This window comes from Trichosurus vulpecula, chromosome 6, assembly GCF_011100635.1.
Source record: "Trichosurus vulpecula isolate mTriVul1 chromosome 6, mTriVul1.pri, whole genome shotgun sequence".
In the NCBI taxonomy this organism is placed as follows: Eukaryota; Metazoa; Chordata; class Mammalia; order Diprotodontia; family Phalangeridae; genus Trichosurus; species Trichosurus vulpecula.
This window is the reverse complement of record NC_050578.1, coordinates 159,926,174-159,948,047: the sequence shown is the minus strand read 5'-3', so window position 1 is coordinate 159,948,047 and position 21,874 is coordinate 159,926,174. Positions and strand designations below refer to the sequence as shown.

At 37.5% G+C, this 21,874-nt stretch overlaps 1 protein-coding gene across 1 annotated transcript in view; it reads right to left on the bottom strand.

The window, feature by feature from the left end:
• The window catches only part of CORIN (corin, serine peptidase), a 216,528-nt gene that overhangs the window by 69,545 nt on the left and 125,109 nt on the right, over positions 1 to 21,874 (bottom strand). The window contains exons 6-7 of the mRNA XM_036764058.1: positions 8,651 to 8,764; positions 1,974 to 2,081 (exon numbers count right to left, since the gene is read on the bottom strand). Coding sequence (XP_036619953.1) covers positions 1,974 to 2,081; positions 8,651 to 8,764 — 222 coding nt within the window. The remainder of the gene's footprint in view (positions 1 to 1,973; positions 2,082 to 8,650; positions 8,765 to 21,874) is intronic.

Below are 21,874 nucleotides of genomic sequence, written 5' to 3'. Positions count from 1 at the left end.
AACCTGTGGATCTCTTCTCAGAATGTTTTAAATGCATAAAATTCATAGGATTACAAAGGAAAAAATTATTCAGAGATGCAATTATTAAGAAAAAAGTTTTAAATTCATAGACCAAAGGGTAAGAATCCCTAGATTAGGTGATTTTGTAGGTTCTTTCCAAGTGTATATGGCCCCATGTTCTTACCCCCTACAAGACTGAGCACAGGACTCTGACCAAAGTAGGCACTTCATGAATGTTGAACAAACAAATGAATGTAGCAAGAATGAGGCAATAGCCTACTTCTTTGCCTGGCAACCAGGAATCATGGGAATCTTCCTTAACTTGATCCTTTATCTCCTTCAGCTAGTTTTTCTGGCTTGTTACTCCAATGACCTGATCATTTTCCCACTCTTCTCTTCACATTCCCTTATTCCTCCTAGCTCCTCAGTTCATTCTACCATTGTTCTTCATTGTCCCAGCTTACCTTCCCCAGCTTATTCAACAGCCACCGCCTTTTCTACCGTTAGCTGCCTTTAAAGTAATATACAAAATCAAAACCTAAAGGAGTTTCCAAAGTTGTGCCAGCTCATAGAAAAGGAAACTTTCTTTTTCCAATTTACCAGATGGGAAGGAGAAGTGAAAGAACAATTTTAAAAGATCTCCATGTGAACATAAACATTTGGTCCTAATTTTTAGACAAGACTAGGTATTGCATATGCAAAGCCTTTAGTGCGAATAGCATTTCCACAAGATCACAGCATTTAGAGCTGAAAGGGAACTTAGAAATTATTCCATCCCATCCTCTCATTCTACAGATGAGGAAACTGAGTCCTAGAAAAGTTAAAAAATTTGTACAAGGTAATCAGATAATGCCTAGCAGAGCAGGTTTCAAATCCAGATTATCTAACTCCAGGGCTGCTTCTACTTTGCTCCACTGCCTCAAATCTCTAGGATGGGACACAGAAAGGTGATCCGTTTGCAAACTTTTGCCTGAGAGCTTCCTTTCCAGAAAAATTGGTCTCCCTGACCCTTCTGCCCCTTTGCTCCCAGTTCTGCCCTCTGGAGCCAAGGAGAATAAGCCTAAATCTCTTCCTACAAAGAATTCTTCAAATACCTAAAATCAGCCAGCATGTCCCATATCCCCATCACCTACCACCTCCTTCCCTTCTCAAGGCTAAACACCACCAGGTTCTTCAGCTAATCCTTTCAAAAATCCAAAGTCTCCAGTCTCCTCATAAAAGCTGACATTTATATTGTTCTTTACAGTTGGTAATAGCATTTTCATATATATACGTACATATATGCATACATATGTACATGTGTATATATCTATATCTCACCTGATCTTCATGAAAGTAGCATCTTAAAGCGTAAATCATAGTCAAAGACAGAGATTCAAAGAATTCAACTTCACGATGGCTAGAAATACCTTATAATTTTGTTTACTAATCCAATAAAAAAAAGAATTATAGTCATAAGGGAGTAGTCTTACCAGACAGATAAATATTTAAATAACTCAGATTAACATGTTACAGTGTCACATTAACTCTTGATTTCATTTAGTCAATCTTATATTATTGCAATAGTTAAATATGAGCATGAAAATCCACAGGCATACATATGTGAAATTCTTTGTAGTCAGAGAAACCTAAGTTCAAATCTTGCCTTAGACACTTACTAACTGGGTGATCTAGAGAAAATCACTTAACCTCTCTCAGTTTCCTCATTTTTAAATAAAAGGGCACTAAGAATAACATTTACCTTGTGAGTTGTTGTCAGAATCAAATGAGACAACATGTGTAAAGTGCTTTGTAAACCTTAAAGCATCTATATGAATGCTAGCTCTTGTTACATAAAATTCCATTCCAACAATGAAATTCCCGAGGAAAATCATTTAACAAACTGCCCCCAAACTGCTCAACACTCCTGTCTCCTACTCGGTTTACTAAGACAATCTGACCTTTCATTGGTAAATCATAATATTCATGCTTACCACAGTTTTGCTCATCACTTAGGTCTCCACAGTCATTATATCCATCACATACAAAACTATAATTAAGGCATTTTCCTGTGTGACAGTGAAATAGATCTTCACTACAATCTGTAAATAAGCATAACATCCTGTAAATCATTTGTTTGAAGAATATTAGAATAAGTTATCAGATCAGATCATAGTTATGGATTTTTTTTTACACTTAGAAGGTACCTGAGAGAATATCCAATCCAAATGTCTCATATATATTGAATGTCCTTCCCCAATAAAATACAACCTCCTTGAGGACATGAACCATTGTACTTTTCTTTCCCCTCTGTCCTCCTCTCCCCCGCTCCCAGAATTTAGCACGGTGTACACAGTAAGTGATTAATGTTTCTTAAAGTGAATTGAATAAACAAAAACAGTCAAAAGAGGTTTAGTGACTTACTCAAAATTGCATGGTTGAGACTAAAAGCCGCTGACTCTAGGTCCTTCTGCTCTTTAAAGCTCTTTACCTTAAGGCCATTTTACTACAACAAATTCCTTTTACCTTTTTGAGACCCTAACTAAACCCTTGATATAGCCTCCAAATTTAGTATAACGGACATTAAAATTTTCATGACCAACATCTAGTAATACCTCTAAATCAAATCTTAACCTGAAATCCAGGGACCTTCTTCAGGGAAACATGATTAGACTTCAGGAGTTCTGTGAACTTCATAGGAAAAATTACATTTTTCTCTAAACCATAACTGAAACTTAACATTTACTCCAATAATGAATATAGGCGACAAAATGCAATAGTATTAGCAGTACTTGTGATTTTGTCAACAATAGAAAAAGATATTTCTGTATCATTCATAGTTGTTGCAGATATCTCAAAATATCATTTATGTTCAGCACTACTTCAAAATTACTATAATTATTAGATCCTTTAATGTTTAATATTTGTTGTCTCATTCAATTACAAAACAAGCATATATATTACTATATCACAAATGTGTCTTTTGATATTTGATAATTGTACCAATATAACTAGTTTCCTTCATAATCTTATGTATTTTATTTTGTGCATTTAAAAACATTAGTCTGAGAATCAGTCCGTAGGTTTCACTGGACTGCCAAAGGGGATCATGACACAAAAAGGCGAAGAAGCCCAGCTCCAAATAGGATCAGAGGAGAAAAGTCATTCCAATTCTCTCCAGTGACCATTGTTCCTATGGAAGCTTTTTAGAGACTTTACTTGCAGATTATGAAAAGCTAATTGCTCTAATGAGGACTCAATAACATTATCAATGTAACATTTTCCTTTAAAATTACTATCTAGGATTGACTTGTCTCAGGTTTTTGTTGTCAGTCGTTTCAGACATGTCTGACTTGGTAGCTTTCATGGACTGAGTATAATCCCTAGGGCAGATAAGGCTAATATGAGAACTTTCAGAGTGGTCAACTTATTGTACCAAAGAATATATATTTCCATTGGAAGTTTTGAAAGGGGACCCCTCTTATGAATTATCTTCTTAGGAATGCTTTAAAACTGGGAACAATGCATAGAGATTTACAAGCCATATATTTTTTTCTGAAAAACTTCCTAAAAATTAAAGCTGTCCAAATGGGCACCCCAAAAGATAGTGATCTCCTCACCAAAGGTCTTCCATCAGAGAGTGGATGAATGAATACTTGTTTGGATTATTTATAGAGGGAATACTGTGGAATGTGGAATCAATAGAAAGGATTGAAAGTTTTGTCCTGAAAATGGACTAGATGGCCTCTGGAGAGCCTTTCCAACTCTGAGATGCTAAGATAGGCAATACCTTAAAAAAACCAAACTTTTCATTTTGACTATCAGAACAAATCAGTATGCCTCTCACATGGTTTCAGAACCAGTATACAGTAGTCAAATTTGGTAGCACAACATCAAATCACCATGTGATATGATGTAATAAATTTGTCTTCCAAAAATTTAAACAGATAGACATGTTAAGATTGAAATCCATCATTATCCAACAAGTTAATAGAGTCAGCTTTCCTCTATCATGACTTACACACTTAAACAAGGACTTTTTCAAGCAGTCCTTTTCAGAGGTCAGATACAAAATGAACCCTTGTTTTCAGAAACAATTTGTTGACTTCAGTGAGGTCTGGCCAATTGGTAAATACACAAAATTTTAACCAGAGGTACTTTGTTGCAGAGCCTGTACAACCCAGTAAACAGCAAAGATCATAGTGCTGCCTTTTATTCAAGTAAATGTTTATTTGAACTAAGAATAAGAGAAGACGTCAGCACAGTTTGCTGCCTTGTAAATCAAGACTTTCCAAAAGATGCTTTCTGAAGTTGCCTTGCTCTACGTGAGTGTAATTTTGCATAACTTACATAAAATGATGTTGTTCTGAACATATGCCTTTTTGTATTAACAAACATATTTGGGAGGAAATATTATCTGAAGTTCTTGTTTAAGGGCATTAAAGATAGTGGAGATGAGTGCTTCAGATGAGTTCTCATCAGTGTCCTCATTTATATTTCCAATTTCTGTGCACTCACACAATGATCCTTTCAGTAAAGGAAAACTAGATAAAGTAATTTTTTAAAAACTCTTTAAATAAGAGAAGAAAGGAAAAACTTATCAAAAGCTCAGCAAAATTTACTCTATCTCCTATGACTATTTATGAATATAAACATGTTTCTTTGACCATTTTAAAGTACAGATATTAAATAGCTACCATATTTCCACACAACTCAAATTTGTTAGCATTTAGAATCAAAGAAAGTTCATTTTATGGATGAGGTAAATCAGTCCTAAAGAGTTCAATTCACTTGCTCAAAGTCAAATGTTTCACCATGAACAAAAACCATGGCCTTCTATTTGCATTATTTTGCAAGGATTCTAGTATTGGGCAATAATGAATGCCTCATATTACAGCCAAATTCACATCCTCCCTTCCTCCACGAAGCCTTTCGATAACAAATCATCTCTGAACAATGGCTATGATCACAAAGCTTATTATTCCTATCATTCTATACCAATTGCATACTGAAATATGACCCCTTTCTGGATCAAATATATTTGGTTTTGCTTGAACCGTATCGATGGACACATTTATGGCATTTATATGTTTTATGCCTTATTAAAGAAGGTATGCTAAGTGCAATTTAACCTTTTCTTGATGACGTAGTGTAAAGGCAATCAGGGAATGGGAAGATCTTTCCTGCCCATTTGAGTGGGCTTCAGGGCTGGGGTTCTCAGGGTCCTGGGGGGAGTGGCTAGGACTGGAGCCAATGTAGGCACCTGAGTTCTGGTCCATGTGATGACACGAAGCCTGTGGTGGGAGGAGCTTGCTGAATGGCTGGAGCAGAGCTAAGAGGCAGTTGGTGAGAGCAGTTAAGAACTGAAGGAGAGAGGAAGCAGTCAGCTAGCTGGAACACAGCTTGGAGATTGCAGTGGAAGCAGCAGCGACGCCAGCAGGCGCTACAAAAAAGCAGGACTGACCCTCGTGGAGACCGGAGAGTGCTGAGCAGGGGCTTGAGGACAGTAGATGGTCTTCTTGCTGGAGGGTCCTGGCATGGCGGGGAGGGCAGCACCAGTACAACTTGGCTTGCTGCCATAATGTTTTTCGGTGGCCTCCTGGTCACTACTGTGAGATGGGCGTACTGGTTTTGGAAGGTTCTTGCCAGGATGTCGAATTGGGGACACTGGTCCATGGGTCTGCTACTTTTGAGTTTCAATAAATGCTTTAACTCCTCTGCCTTCTACTTAGAGAATTCCTTATAATCCTGTGATTCTGGACCATTCAGGCATATTCATGGTTATTTTTGAAGTCATGAATTCTGCCTTAATGATATACTTAGGAACACTATTTGGAATATGAATGATGGTGCTGTACTCTAATACAATGAAGTCTTCCAGGAATCTTGAGGTATATAAAGCTACTTGACTCTACACTGAATGGTTCTAACTTTTGTTTGCTTTATGTCATTTTTCCTTTCTCCTCCTTTGCTCTAAGCATACACTTGCTATTAGTATATGACTATTAGTATACAACTTCTGACCCAATTCCATGCCTGACTCACCTTGCTTCTATTCAAGTACTATTCCTTTCCCCACATTCATATAGATGCACACACTTTTATCCATCAGGTGCCTTTTGAGGCTAGGGATTACCATTCTTCATATTTGTATTCCCTGGTCTTACCATTAGTGTCTGGCATATAAGAACTCAATAAATGCTCTATCTATGTACCTATCTATCTTTATCTTTTTATCTATCTATCCATTTGCCCTTAGGAGACTTTTACAATTTTATTATTCCCTCTACTATAACCAAGGAAGAATGGTACATTGTCAAGAGATACCAGGTGAAGCTCACTGAATCTGTAACTTTATTTTAGATATAATTTAATGCCAATGGACTTTTTTTTTTGAAAAAGCCCTAAGGTTCCACATCTCCCTTCCCTGATGCTAAAAGCCCTTTTTGACTTATTTCTGCTTTGCAAATTGTGTTTCTTCTGGTTAAAACTGACAGACTTTGGGCAAGTTACTAAATTTCTACTAAGCCTCAGTTTCTCCTGAACCTCTGTTTCTCTGTGTTCTCATTTATAAAATGAGGGGACTGGACTAGATAATATTTAAGATTTCTTCTACCTGTAAAATTCTATGATTCTATAAGTCTAAGTCACAATCAAATTAATAATAATAATAATAATAATAATAACTGGCATTTTTACAGTGCTTTCAGGTTTGCATAGGACTCTGGAAAATAGAATTTCCAACAACTGGGACTTTCCAAAAGGCTAGAAAAATCATACCGCCTGGTTATTTAATCCAGAGTTTTTTGGGAACCACCATGTCCCAAAGTGAAATCCTCTTTCTCTGGCCTTTTCCCCCTAACTCTCCTCCTAATCCTCCTATACCTTTCCTTCTCTAGTCACACTTTTCACAGTGCCTTCTGGAACCCCTGGTCAATTGTTAATAAACTGACCTTCATCCTAGTCCCCTTTTCGCAGTGTCCCATCTTCTCAAAATAATTAATAATAATAATACCTGGCATTTATAGAGCACTTTAAGGTTTACAGAGTGCTTTACATATATTATTTCGTTTGATTCTCACAACAATACTGTGAAGTAGGTACTATTCTTATTCCCATTTTAAAGACGAGGAGAGTGAGGCTGAGAGCTTTTAAATGACTTCCTCAGATTCACACTGTTAATACTTGTCCAATGTAGGATTCACACTCAGAACTTCCTGTATCTGAGTCCAGCACTCTATGTAATATATCACTTAGATGTCTCATTGAAACTTAGCTTTCTTTAGAAGATCCTATTTGCTTGGTCATCCTTTCCAGTCCTGGTTGCTTCTTTTCTCCTGTTCCCCAATACCCTGGGACATATTTCTTCCTCCTCACTACTATTTTCACATTTTTATTCTAACCACAGCACCTCTCCTTTCAAGAAGTTTACTGCATTCCTAATTATTATCTACCCTAGATCCTTGATATTCCACTCCTGTTATAGCTTCCATTTTCTCTCTTCGTAGCTTTGACTCTATTGTTGAACAATTCAACTATATTGAGTGTTGACCATCCTTTTGCTCTCTGTTGGTGCCCTGCTAATCCTCAGCCCTAGATCATTACCACCATCTGCCTTTTGCATTTATATTTCTACACTGTTGAAAGCCACTGAAGCAAGCTACTCTATCATGCTGACTAGATCCTTTGTAGATTCATCTTATCTAATCTTAGCTGGGCTTTCACTAATGAATAAAAAAGGCTTTTATTCTTCTTTTATTGGCTATCACACTACACTACCCTCAGTAGGTAATCTAAACCTTCTCCTCACAAGACCTATGCTTTCCTCATTCTCCTCTCTCTAAGCAGATAGCCTTGCTTCCTACTAGAGACCATCTGCCATGACTTTCTTCTCCTTCCCTTCTCCATACCTCAAAATATTGCTACATCTTTACTCATTCTCTTCTTCCTTTACTCCTGTCTCTGAGAAACAGATAGTCCTTCTCTTTGCTGAATCTCAATCTTCTAGATCCTCTCTAATCTCCTCCAGGAACATGACCCATTTCTGTCATGTCCCCTTATTTGTGAAAGACAGCTAGGTAGCACAGTCAATAAGAGCACTGGGGTTGGAATCAGGAAGACTCTTCTTCGTGAGTTCAAATCTGGCCTCAGACACTTACTAGTATGACCCTGGGCGAGTCACTTAACCCCGTGTACCTCAGTTAACTCATCTGTAAATGAGATGGAGAAGGAAATGGATGCACTCCAGCATCCTTGCCAAGAAAATCCCAGATTTGGTCATGAAGAGTTGGACACAACTGCAACGACTCGACAACAACAATTTATCTGGGAATACTTACCAAACTATTAATTTCTCAACTCTTGGCAATTGTTTTTTCAACCCCCCCACCACTTTACTGGCACTGTCTTCTCCAAGGCTAAAAAATTTAAAGCCCTCTCTGCAAGGAAGCTTTCAATTCCTACAGAAGAAGCTAACTGTTGAGCTCCTATTTGAAATTATATCTTTAAACAAGCTTTAAAAGGTCTATGAACATCCACTGGGTAGCTGTCAAAAAGTAAAACCAGATCAGTCTATGCAAATGTTCGTCATGGTTGTTATTATGTTGATTCCTGATCTCCTGAATAGGCTCGCTGTGTTACCCTTAGAAGGTGAAAAGATTCTGTGACCTACTGCAATGCCTCTCGTCGCTCCAGTCGTCACAATCATTAAAGCCATTGCACTGCAGCTTTCTGGGAATGCAGACTCCGCTGGCGCACAGAAAGCTCTCACCTCCTCTGCACAGCACTGAAGGAAGGGGGAAGAACAGGCAGATAAGAGGGTTTCAGATTGTTTTCTAAAGTAAATCAAGAGGGAAAAAAAAAACACCCTTCCACCTCTATTTTTCAATGGACTTTGTGTTCAGACTTCTCCAATTCCTTCATCATCATTTTCCTTTGGCACATTAAAACATCGACTATCTCATTAACTAGGTATAACATAAATAGCTCTTGTCTTAAAAAAGCAAGAGGAAATCCAGAAATTGGTTGGCAGAGTAAGTACTTTCTGTAAGAGCGTGAGAATGAGACAACTGTTGGGGATAAAAACACACCAAGGGAGAATGTTCTACCTAATAATGAGGAATTATTTACAAGTGCAGTGAGCAAACATATAAAAGTCTATTTCTATGATGCAAGTGGATGTGAAATAACATGAAGAGTGAAGTTGGTCAACACTCTAACTATATCTATACCATCTACCCCTTATATTAAACATTGATGGTTGGCCTCCTAAATGGTGAGTTATAGGATGCTCATGGTTAGGTGTGGGGTGACCTTAGGGAGAGGAGGCAACATAGTATGGTAGATACGGTACTAGACTGGGAGCCATGAAGATCTAGATTCAAATCTCACCTTTGATGACTATGTCATGTTGGACTAGTCACATCAGGTCCCTGAGACTCATCAGGAAAATGAATACAATATGACCTATAGTATCTACCCCACAGGGCTTTATAGAAGATTCAGTTTTGATAGTCAAGGCAGCAAGCATGTCTTAAGTGGCAACTGTGTATCAGGTACCTTGCTAAGCATGAGATACAGCATTTATTAAGTGCCAGCTATGTGCCCGGTGCCTCACTAAGCATGGGATACCAAGAAAGGCACAAAACAGTCCCTGATCTTAAGGCGTTCACAGTATAATGAGGGAGATAGCAGGCAAACAACTATTTAGAAATAAGATACATACATACACATACAAATGTGTGTATAGATATATATTATTTGTACACAGAGGTTTACAACTATGTTGACAGTTATATATGTATGTAAATATATGTACATATATATGTACACCTATGGAGTTCACAGTTTATTGAGGGAGAAAACATGCAAGCGATTGTTTAAAACAAGATAGATACATACATATATATACAGATGTGTATGTTTTATTTGTACATATGTTTACAACTATGTTTGCAATTATATATGTATATATATATATATATATATGGAGTTCACAATTTAATGAAGGAAACAATATGCAAACAAAAAGTACAAGCAAGATAAATACATATGTATGTATAGATAGATACACATACATACACATATATGCCAGGAAGCTAACTGGAACAGTGGACAGAGCATGGGGCTTGGAATCAGGAAGATCCATCTTCCTGAGTTCAAATCTGGGCCCCAAACACTGGCTGTGGGACTGCATGGCCCTGGGCAAGTCACTTAACTTTATTTGCCTCAGTTCCTCACCTATAAAGTGAGCTGGAGAAGGAAATGGCAAACCACTCTAGTATCTTTGCCAAGAAAACTCCAAATGGGGTCATGAAGAGTCAGGCACAACTAAAAAAATTAACAACACAACATGTATATGTATGTGTGTATACACACACATTTATGTGTGTATGTATATATGTGTGTGATATACAGAGTCTATGCATGGAATATATTATATATACATAGTATGTTATATATTGTATATGCATCATGTATAATATATACAGGAATAATTAGATAATCTCAGAGGAAAACACTAAAATTAAGGAGGAAAAGGAGAGGCTTCATGCACAAGGTTAAAGTCTAGCTGAAACCTAAAGGAAGCCAGAAAAGCTAAGAGGTAGAGATGAATTGGGAGAAAATTTCAGGCAAGAACGGCTAGCCAAGGAAAACTGTTTCTGCACCTCTCTCACACACACATGTATTGCTTCTCAGACCTTAAAGTGTTATGTAATTGTCAGCAATTATTAATATCTAGTCTCTCATTTTACACTTGGGAATTGGAGCTCCAGAAAGGAGCCACACAACTAGCTAGTTAGCTAAAAACAGAATCCAGGTGATCTGGCAATAATCTTTCCTTTATGCCAGAGAGTCTCCTCAGAGCCTCTTTCGGTAATGAGGAATGCAAAATGGAATTGAATAATCATATTTTGCTTTCAGGTTGACTCCCTGGCATTAATTTTTGCTGTTGTTGATACACATTCACTTTCAGCTTCTAAAAAATCAACTTCCATTTTGATCATTACAATTTATTTTTAGCATTTAAAGTGAGTGAAGACTACAGCAGGGGGGAAAGTCCTACCATTTAAAAATCAGGCAAAGAGCAAAGCATAAGTCAACAATCAAAATCATTAAGCAACTAAGAGGGGGGGATAAAGTTTTTAAATGGACCTCCAAATTACCCCAGTAATAAAGACTGTCTTTTATATTCCCTTCCAAGAAAAAGCCAATAAGGCAAATGGCATGAAAGGAGTCCTAATTAAGTTTAGAAGGAAAGTAGGAAAGAACAAAGTTGGCCCCAGGTGTAACTCACCCAGGGAGTATGACTTTCATAGGGAGACTGTTGGGCCTAGTTTGCAAAATCCTACCTTAATTAATTACTTTTGCAAACTAAGAGCAAAGTTTAGTTATTTCTACTGCTAAAAGACAATACTGTCAGCACCCCCTAAATTTCAGTGCCCTGGGACCAATCTCCCATCACTATGCCCTAGTTATAGCTGTGTTTTTATCATTCCCAAACCTAGCACTGCATGCTGTGGGAAATATGGGGTAGCTTGCTTTCTAATTGCTTTTTTCTAGGTATTACTCCTTAAGCATCAAGCACACGGTGAGCATCTACTTGTTGAATGAGTAAAAAGTGGATATAGACCGTTCTACCTGTCACATTGCCAAAGGAGAGAATATAAATTTATGTAATTTCTGTGATGTTCCAGAACATTAGAGCTGAAAGAAACCTTAGAGTGTAAAGTCTATTGCCAATACAGACATATTAAAAATATCCTCCTGGAATAACTATGAGGGTTTTTTTGTTCATTTTTATTTATAATTTTTATTTTCAGTTACAAATTCTTTTCTGCTTCCTATCCCTCCCCCATCCATTGAGAAGGCAAGAAAGATTATACCCATTGTACATATGAAGTCATATACATTAGCCATGTTAGAGGGAGAAAAAGACAGGGAGAGGAAGAAGATGAAGAAGAGGAAGGAAGGAAGGAACGGAGGGAGGGAGGAAGGGAGGAGAGAAAAGAAAATAAATATGCTTCAGTCTCTACTCAGAGTCCATCATTTCTCCATCTGGAGGTTGGTAGAATTTTTTATCATAAGTCCTTTGAAAATGTCATGGAGAGGCAGTTAGGTGGTGCAGTGAATTGAGCACTAGCCCTGGAGTCAGGAGGACCCGAGTCCAAAAAGTTAAAGTTTGTAGGATCACAGATTTGAAACTGGAAAAGACCACAAAAACCATGTAGACTAACCCTCTCATATTTTACTCAGAAGACAATGCTTACTTAAATGTTTGCTTGTTTGAGGTCATACTGCTAGTTGATGGTAAGCTGACATTTGAACTCAGTTCCATGACTCTAAGTGAGGAACATCAAATTCAGCACTCTTCCCACCCCCATCATGCCACTTCATTTACATCAGTTCATATAAGTCTGCCCAAGTTTTTCTGAAACCACCCTCTTTGTAATTTCTTACAGCATAATAGTATTCCATTGTAATCATATACCATAATTTGTTCAGTTTAGTCTTAAACATCAGATTTCTTAGGACACTATCTTATGCACCATTTTCTTTTTTTTTTTTTTAAAGAAAGGTAATTTTCATTCATGCCACAATTGAAACAAAATTTTGAACAAAATGCCATTGGTAGCCTTGAGGTATTGGTATATCCGAGTTTTAAGAATTATCAGAAGCAAACATTCCAACTGTACTTGTGTCAACTTAAACCCTGGTCTATTATCACATGTTATGAAAATTTACCCCTGAGAGAAACTATAATAAGAATATGAGTCAATAATTCTAAATCTAAACCCCATGGAATGAACTTAAATCAAACCAGCTAGGAAACAGTGAGGGCTTTTCCTTTATCTACTGCCATACCCCATGTGTCCAGGGTTTTTCAATAGCTGGATGGGTTTGCTCACTTAAACTTAAACTCACAGTGTAGTGGCATCTTTAGTCAAACCTTGCAAAACAAGACTGGCCTTATAGGCCATCAGCTATCAATATGGTACGAACTGTGGGAACAGAAAGGTCTGTCTAACCTAAACTTCTACAATGTCTAAAATGTTCAATACATTTTTATCACTCCTTGCTATAATCTCAAGGAAAAAACATAAATAATATCCTATGTCTGAAGAAGTTTACCATTTTATCTACCCATTCATCTAGCACTACCCAGGGAAACACATATGTTCTGATTCAAGGAAGGGGTTCAAAGGCCCAGGGAGGTGGGTTCAGACACCAGAAGAAAGGAAAAGTACTAAAGAAAAGTTTTACCTATATCTGAACTTAACTGATCTTACTTATAGGCTTATCAGTGGCTACTATTAGCCTCAAGTCTACTACTAGAAAGTCCTTTACTTTCTTTTTAAAAAATGAATCAAAGAGTAGATTGCTGTAGTTGTTGACTACTGTGTCTTGTGTGCCTAACCTATTCCACTGATCCACGACTCTGTTTCTTAGCCAGTACCAGGTAGTTTTGATGACTGCTGCTTTACAATACAGTTTAATATCTGGTATGGCTAGGCCGCCTTCCCTAGCATTTCTTTTCATTAATTCCCTAGATATTCTGCACCTCTTGTTCTTCCAGATGAATTTTGTTATTATTTTATCCAACTATGTAAAATAATTTTTGGTAGTTCGATTGGTATGGCACTGAATAAATTAATTTAGCCAAAATTGTCATTTTTATTATATTAGCTCAGCCTAACCATGAGCAATTGATGTTTTTCCATTTATTTAGATGTGACTTTGTGTGAAAAGTGTTTCATAGTTATGTTCATATAGGCCCTGGGTTTGTCTTGGCAGATAGACTCCCAAATATTTTATAGTGTCTACAGTAACTTTAATTGGAATTTCTCTTTCTATCTCTTGCTGTTGTGCTGTTAGTAATGTACAGGAATGCCGAGGATTTATGTGGGTTTATTTTATATCCTGCAACTTTGCTAAAGTTGTTTATTATTTCAAGGAGTTTTTTACTTGATTCTCTAGGATTCTCTAAGTAAATCATCATTCATCTGCAAAAAGTGATAATTTAGTCTCTTCTTTGCCTATTCTAATTCCTTCAATTACTTTTCCTTCTCTTATTGCTACAGCTAAAGTTTCTAGTACCAAATTGAATAGTAAGGGTGATAATGGACATCCTTGTTTCACCCCTGATCTTATTGGGAATGCATCTAGCTTATCCCCATTACAAATAATGCTTGTTGATGGTTTTAGGTAGATGCTATTTATAAGAAACTGGGCATAGACCAATATCTTACACCATCTACCAAAATAAAGTCAAAATAGGTTCATGCTTTAGGAACAAAGGCTGATACTATAAGCAATTTGGGAGAGCAAGGAATAGTTTACCAATCAGATTTATGGGAAAGCAAAGAATTCATGACACAACAAGAGATAGAGAGCATTACAAAATGCAAAATGGATGATTTTTATTATGTTCAACTGAAATGTTTTTGTATAAAAAAAAAGCCAATGCAACAAAGATTAGGAGGGAAGCAGAAAACTCGGAGAAAATCTTTACAACCAGTGTCTCTGACAAAGGCCTCATCTCTAAAATATACAGGGAACTGAGCCAAATTTATAGGCATACAAGTCATTCACCAATTGAGAAATGGTCAAAGGATATAAACAGGCAGTTTTCAGAGGAAGAAATTAAAGATATCTATAGGCATATGAAAAAATGCTCTAAATCACTATTGATTAGAGAAATGCAAATCAAAACAACTCTTAGGTACCACATCTCTCCTGTCAGATTGGCTAAAATGACAAAACAGGAAAATGATAAATGCTGGAGAGGATGTGGGAAAATTGGAACACTGTTACATTGCTGGTGGAGTTGTGAACTGATCCAGCCATTCTGAAGAGCAATTTGGAACTATGGCCAAAGGGCTATAGAGATGTTCACATCCTTTGACCCAGCAATACCACTTCTAGGGTTGTATCCCAAAGAGATCATACAAGTGGGAAAAGGACCCATATGCACAAAAATGTTTATAGCAGCTCTTTTTGTACTAGCAAAGAATTGGAAATCAAGTGGATGCCCATCAATTGGGGAATGGCTGAACAAGTTGTGGTATATGAATGTAATGGAATATTATTGTGCTATAAGAAATGGGGAAGATACAGACTTCATAATAAGATGGAAAAACCTACACGATATAATGCTGAATAAGCAGAGCAGAACCTGGAGAACATTATACACAACCACAGATATATGGATTCTGTGATGACTAATCCTGATAGACTTCTCTCTTCTCAGCAATACAAGGTTCAAAGACAACTCCAAAGGACTCATGATGGAGAGAAGCTATCTACATCCAGGGAAAGAACTATGGAGTCTGAATGAAGATTGAGGTGCACTGTTTGCTCTCCTTTTTACCCTTGCTTTTTTTTTCTTTTTCTTTTTCTCTTTTGTTTTTGTTTTTTGGTTTTGTTTCTTCTTTCTCATAATTCATTCCATTGGTCATAATTCTTCTTTACAACTTGACTATTGTGTAAATAAGTTCAATGAGAAGTTACATGTAGAAGATATATAGGATTCCACTCTGTCTTGGGGTGGGGGAAGGGGTAAGAAAATCTGGAACTCAAAATCATGTGGAACTGAGTGTTGTAAACTAAAAATAAAAAATCTTAATTAAAAAAATGTATCATGGGTGCTTTTTAAAAAAAAAACAGTGCTTTTATCTCCCATTAATTGCCTTCTTACAATGGAAGTACAGTTACAAAAACAAACACGTTGCAATGTGTAATTTTCATCACATTCCTCTGAAGTCAATCAAGCAGAACATTATTCTGAGTCCTAATACTGTATTTTGTGAGAGTGAGCCTACTCACCTTCTTCACATTTTAATCTCCACCAAGTTACCTAACTAATGCCTCATATATATTAGGTGTTCAAAAACTTTTTTTGACTACTAAAACAAATTTACTTAATGTATCACACAAACAGAAATGTAAGCTTTTTCTATTATAGCCCCTTACTTAGCACTCAGTAGGGTCAATTTAAATTTATCAAACAGTCAAATAGATATTTTCACCATGATACCACTTTTCATTTCATACTCTCCTAAGGGCTCTCTGTGGACATGTTTTCATTGAATGAGAATCAGTTTTAGTGAAACAACTGCCAGAGCAAAATTATTCCAAAAGGAAATGCTCTGAAGCTTAACCAGGTCATGGGTTCAATTTATTCTTTCATACCAGAGATAAACTCTGTCTAATTGAAACTATGCCAAATTTTATGTTAAATTGAAACTAGCTTCCTAAATGTACTTCTTAAAGGGGGTATGTACTACATGGCGCTTCTATAAATACTCCTTACTTGCTAAAAACATGACCTGATCAAGGTTAAGCTTCTAAAGGGAAATACTTGGCTAGTTCTAACATTAATCAAGAAATTGATTACCTGAAATTGATAAATGAGAAAACAGCAAACAGTCTTTAGAAACATTCAAAGCACTTCCAGGAAATAAGTATCAACATCCAGCATTTAAGGAATGACTATTGAACAGAAGAGATTTTGTTTAAGTCCTGTATAACAGACATTAAATCTAATTAGGTAGAATACAAAGCAGACCTGTAATGTCTCCAATGTCAGAAATAGGTTACCAAAGCTTTAAATAACCTAATTTTTAAAAAAATATGGCCCAATATAACTTAATTTAACAAATGTTAACAAAACTTCAAAACAAAGACCACAAAACTAAAAAGATATGGGAACATACTACCTCATGGTTTAATGCCTCTTACTAACCCCAAGGACTCCCATCTGGGAAAGTAAATTCATTAAAAATTGAGCAGGACATATGGACTGATATTTATAGTTTCCTACTAAGTCATGCAATAAAATAAGTTCAAACCCTAAATAAAAAGGTGAATAAAAGACTTCATCCCTATTAGTCTAGCTCTAAGAAGGAAGAATAGTCATCTGGCTATCTCAGGCAATTCCCCCAAAGCACATGATCCTAAGACCTTCATAGTGCTTTCAAGATGTTCTTAAGGATGCAGAATAACAAAATATGTCTAAGACAATTAGCAAGTATTGTCAGCTAAACACGTTTTAAGATTTTCTCCAAATTGTCCTCATGTGCTTTCAAATGACATTTTACAACCACTAGGATTCATAAAAAGCTAACAGTTGAAGATTAAATAGGATATTTTGACAGATTTCAAAGAGTATGTTTGATTTAAAATACCTGAATTCATTTAAATCTAATGGAAATAGAGGATGTTTTATATATAATATATGTGTGTTTATATATATATATATATATATATGTATATTAAGGTTTGGAAAGGAAATTAAAAGCCATGCATACAAATAGAGCTGTATCTGGAAAAGTCATAGATATGGGGGATGGGGTGGGGAGGGTTAATGCTTTCATAAAAGCTATGAACCAGTCCTAACATATACAACAAAGATCACACACACACACACACGCACGCACACACACACACCCTCAATGTAGTATACACGTTTTTTTGGTAAGAGGATCTAAATTGAACCAAGCTAAAGTGACCAAAAAAATGTGTTTGTGAAGGTAAACCAAACCCAATCATCCAGTCACCCCACAGATTTGAATTCCTTTTGACTTTTTGTTGTTCAATTGTTTCAGCCATGTCCATCTCTTCATGATCCCCTTCAGGGTCTTCTTGGCAGAGATCTTGAAGTGGTTCACCATTTCCTTCTCCAGCCTATTTCATGATAAAGAAACTGAGGCAAGCAGGGTTAAGTGACTTGCCCAGGACCACATGGCTAGGAAGTGTCTAAGGCTGGATTTAAACTCAAGCCTTCCTGACTCCAGGCCCAGAGTGCCGATCCACTGTGCCACCTAGCTGCCCCGCTCTGAGATTATCTTCCATTTGCACTTATATGTACCTAATCTTGTATATACCTTATCATTTGCCAGTTGTCTCCCCCGTTAAAATGTGAGCTTCCAGTGGGCAAAGATTGTCTCTGATTTTGCCTTTCTTTGTATCCTTAACACTTAGCACTATGCTTGGCTCACGGTAAATCCTTAATAAATACTCATTCCTGGCTTGAGTGGACTATAACCTTTTTCAGGCTCAGGAACCTTTTTGTTCTTTGTTGTTATATTTCCAGTACCTAGCACAGTGAAGGCCCTGAGTAAATCCCAGCTAAATGAATGAACATCTACACATATGGTGAAACTGTCCATGCTTTTGTCACACTATATGATTTGGGTACCAAAAATACAAAGCTTCTTCTATCTGTTGATTGACTGATTCCAATTATCTTGCTAAGTGCTAAGGATGCTCCTCCCCCCGCAAAAAAAAAAAAACAAACAAAAAACACTAATATTTCCCATTGTGACCAAAATTCAGCGTTAGCTGTTTTCATGCCCTGGCACCACTATGGAAGGCAACAGGAACAGCAGTATTGGAAGTGGTCCAGCTGCACTGGATTTACAAGGAGCAGCAGCGTGTGGCTTGGCTCACATGGCCAGGCATACCTACATGCCTGAATAAAGCTGAAGGCAGCAAATTGAGAAATGTTTTGTCATATTCAGGCACCTATTGTTTACCTTCTCTGTATGAGAGCCCTGTGGCCTGATCCTGGACCAGACTAGACAGTGGAGCGATCCTGCTTCTCTTCTGGGGATCCCACTTTCTTCCTCTGGCCTCTCAGCTAGGTAAATGCCCTATTTATCAGCTCTACTTAATCACACCCTTTTCTGCTGGGGAACTTCTTGGCTGAGGCATTCTCCTGTCTGGGCAGGGCTCAACGATCCAGTACAAAATAAGACCTGCTGGTAATGGGGAACCTCTGGGTTGGTGAGCTGGATCTGAACCAGAGACCACAAGGACTTCTGGTCAAAATAACATCATCACTCTCTACTTTGCATTCTCATTGTTCAATATAGCCCAAGAAGCTCACATTCTACCAGATGGGGAGGTGAGAAATGGAACATAGACACAGATAAGAATAATATGAGATAATTTGAGGAAAACAAGAGAATGGAGTTGGGGGCAAGGGGAGGGGGAGAGGGGTCAAGGCAGGTATTAGGGAAGGCTTCACAGAGGAGAATGTACCTAAGCTAAGCCTAGGAGGAAGATAATCATTCTGAAAGGTAGATATGAGAAAGGGGTTCATTCTGGGGGAACATGTCTGCATTCAAATTAAACTTGAAACCACTGTAGAAACAACTTTGTGGTCTAAGGTGTACCTACAAAGAATATTTACTTAACAGGGAAAAGTTAATTGTCTGCTTTTAATTTATGGTCTTAAACTGTTGTTTCCACTTATTTTTAATATATTAATATTAATTAATATTATTAATTATATATTAAACTGACTGAATATTTTAGACCTGACTGCAAATTGCATCATCTGTTAGCTGCTAATTTAAGGGGGGGAAACTTTAACGCGAATGTTCTTTTTGTGATCACATGTAACTATGAATTTTGGACATAATAATCTTGGAAGAATTGATATTACAAGCAGTTCAAAAGGCAACAGAAGGAGACCAGGTTATATTACCAGTGATGAAGTGTTGCTGAAGAGTGGGACAATCCACGAGCATACACCACTAACAAAATCATGACTCCACCAAAGTTATCAAAGTAAAGTAAGATCAGATGTTGAGAATTATAGAAACCATAAGGCCTTAGTGTCAGGCCAGGAGGCTGAAGACATATTTCTTGCAACAAAGACTTTCCAGTTATTCTTCTCTAAAAGAAGGCCTTTGGTGGGGAGAAAGGAAGAGGAGGGCAAGGAGAGTGAGAAGGGAGCACAGAGCAGCTTCTGTTCTTACTGGGTTGGACTGCTTAAAATACTTAGAAAAAGGCCACCTAAAACAGCCAGTCACTGAGCTAAGTCTAATCAACAAGCACATATTAGGCAGTTACTATGGATGGAGCACTGGGCTAACTGCTAGGAACACAAATATAAGCAAAGAGAAAGGCAAATCCCACCCTCAAATGAGAGCAAATGAGATAATATGTGTTATGCTCTTAATACCATGCTGAGCATACAATAAGCATTTGCTAAATGCTTATGCCTTTCCCCTTCCCTCAAGGAGTTTACATTCTAACAGGGGAAGACTGCACATAAAAGAAAACTGAAGCGGAAGGGGCAATACCTGAGAACCTGGCTTGGTAGAAAACTCCAGATAGAAAGGAAAAGTCCAAGAGAAACAAAAAAAGGAGTAAGCACGGCCAGCCTGGCCCTTTCTCAAAATGGAGGTTCTGAGAGTAGGGGGCCATGGGGCAAGAGAGATCTTCCATGGTGAAAAGGATGCTGGGATATAGTGGAGAAGTCAAAAGTTGGGAGCAGAACCAGAGGAGGGGTGAAGGGCTGAGAATCAGAATGACCAGAGGTTGTACTGGCATGTAGTCAGAGACTAAACAAGAAAGAAATCCTGAATGTATCTGAGTAGACTAGTGATATTCCAAGATACTTTCTATTGTTCAGTGTATCATCTGATAAGCAAGCTTTGAGAGTGTCTTGCCAGAACCAGATTTTCAGTAGTTTAATCATAGAATATGAGAGAATATTGTAGTATGATGGAAATAGGGCTTGACTTGAGCATAGGTTCTATCTCTACCTACCTGTGTAACCTTGGGTGAGCCTTCTAAGAATCTTGCTTCTTTCACCGTAAAATAAGGATATTTATACCCCTTATTTCAAAGAATTATTATGATGATCAAATATTACAGTGCTTTGTAACTGGAAAATGCAAGCCGTGAAGATAACATATTCTGGGGGAGGAGGGGAGGGCAGGGAAAGGGGGACTGAGTTGGTATACCCAGATGACAAGGCATGAAATTCACCTTAGGAAAACCACCTCTGTGTTCATAGTATCTCACAGAAGAATGTTTGTGTGTAAAGGAAGCTCCAAGGTCATCTCTCATCTAACCTGCTCATGGTAGAGACAAAGAAACTGAGTCCTAGAGAGATTGTGACTTACTCAAGTCACACAATAAATCAGTGGCAAGGCTGGGCCCAGAACACAGATCTACCTCCCAGGCCAGAGTTCTTTTCATTACATCAACGCTGGTAAAAGAATTAAGGATGTATAGATAGATACACCACAAACACAAAGAAAAAAAAGTCAAGAAAGTAAGGGCCTGTAACAACAATGCTACTTGCTGCCACTGTGGCTATGTAAGACCAATAACACCAGCACACAGGAGGGCTGCTAGCACAGGTTCTTTGATTTGCTTTTCTAAAGAAAGCAACTTTAAGGGGTTAACAATCTCACTTTAATTAAACATACATATATCATTTTCTTAGTTCAGGGGTAAAAGTCAGCACCCTAAACTTCTGAGAGAACACAAAACAGAAATCACAAGCAGAAATTATATAAACAGAGCAAAATAACACAAATCAATAGACAGGCTTCTAGCTGTCTGTCCAAGACATTACATACATAGTTATCAGAGAGAGAGAAGCACCAACATCTGGGTTTTTCAAAGCCGGGGGCTCCGATGGCTACCCAGAGTCTCATCTAGTCAAATCACATGACACTCTTCCAGTGAGTGAGATATATACTTCTTCAGGGTCAGAGGGCATCACAACCATGCAACAAAAACCCATGTGACCTAAGCCTTCCTGTGACTTAAGCAGGTCATCAAAAACTCCCAATTCAATCAAAGACTCTTGATTGAAACACAGGCAAGACTCAAAGACACTTCATTTGGCCTTAGGGCTGAGAAGCACTCCATAACAAAAAACAACAAAAAGTCCCACACTGCTTGCCACCACAGGGCCATTCAAAATCTTTGCTAAATATTACCAGGTCTATGGTTGAGCAATCAGTCTCTTTAGGAGAGATAATGAAAGAAATCCATGTGGAGATGGGGAATTGAATGAAAAACTCAAACTTTTAAAAGATGTAAGAGACAAAGAACAAGTGCCTGTGGATGAATATGAGAGACAGAG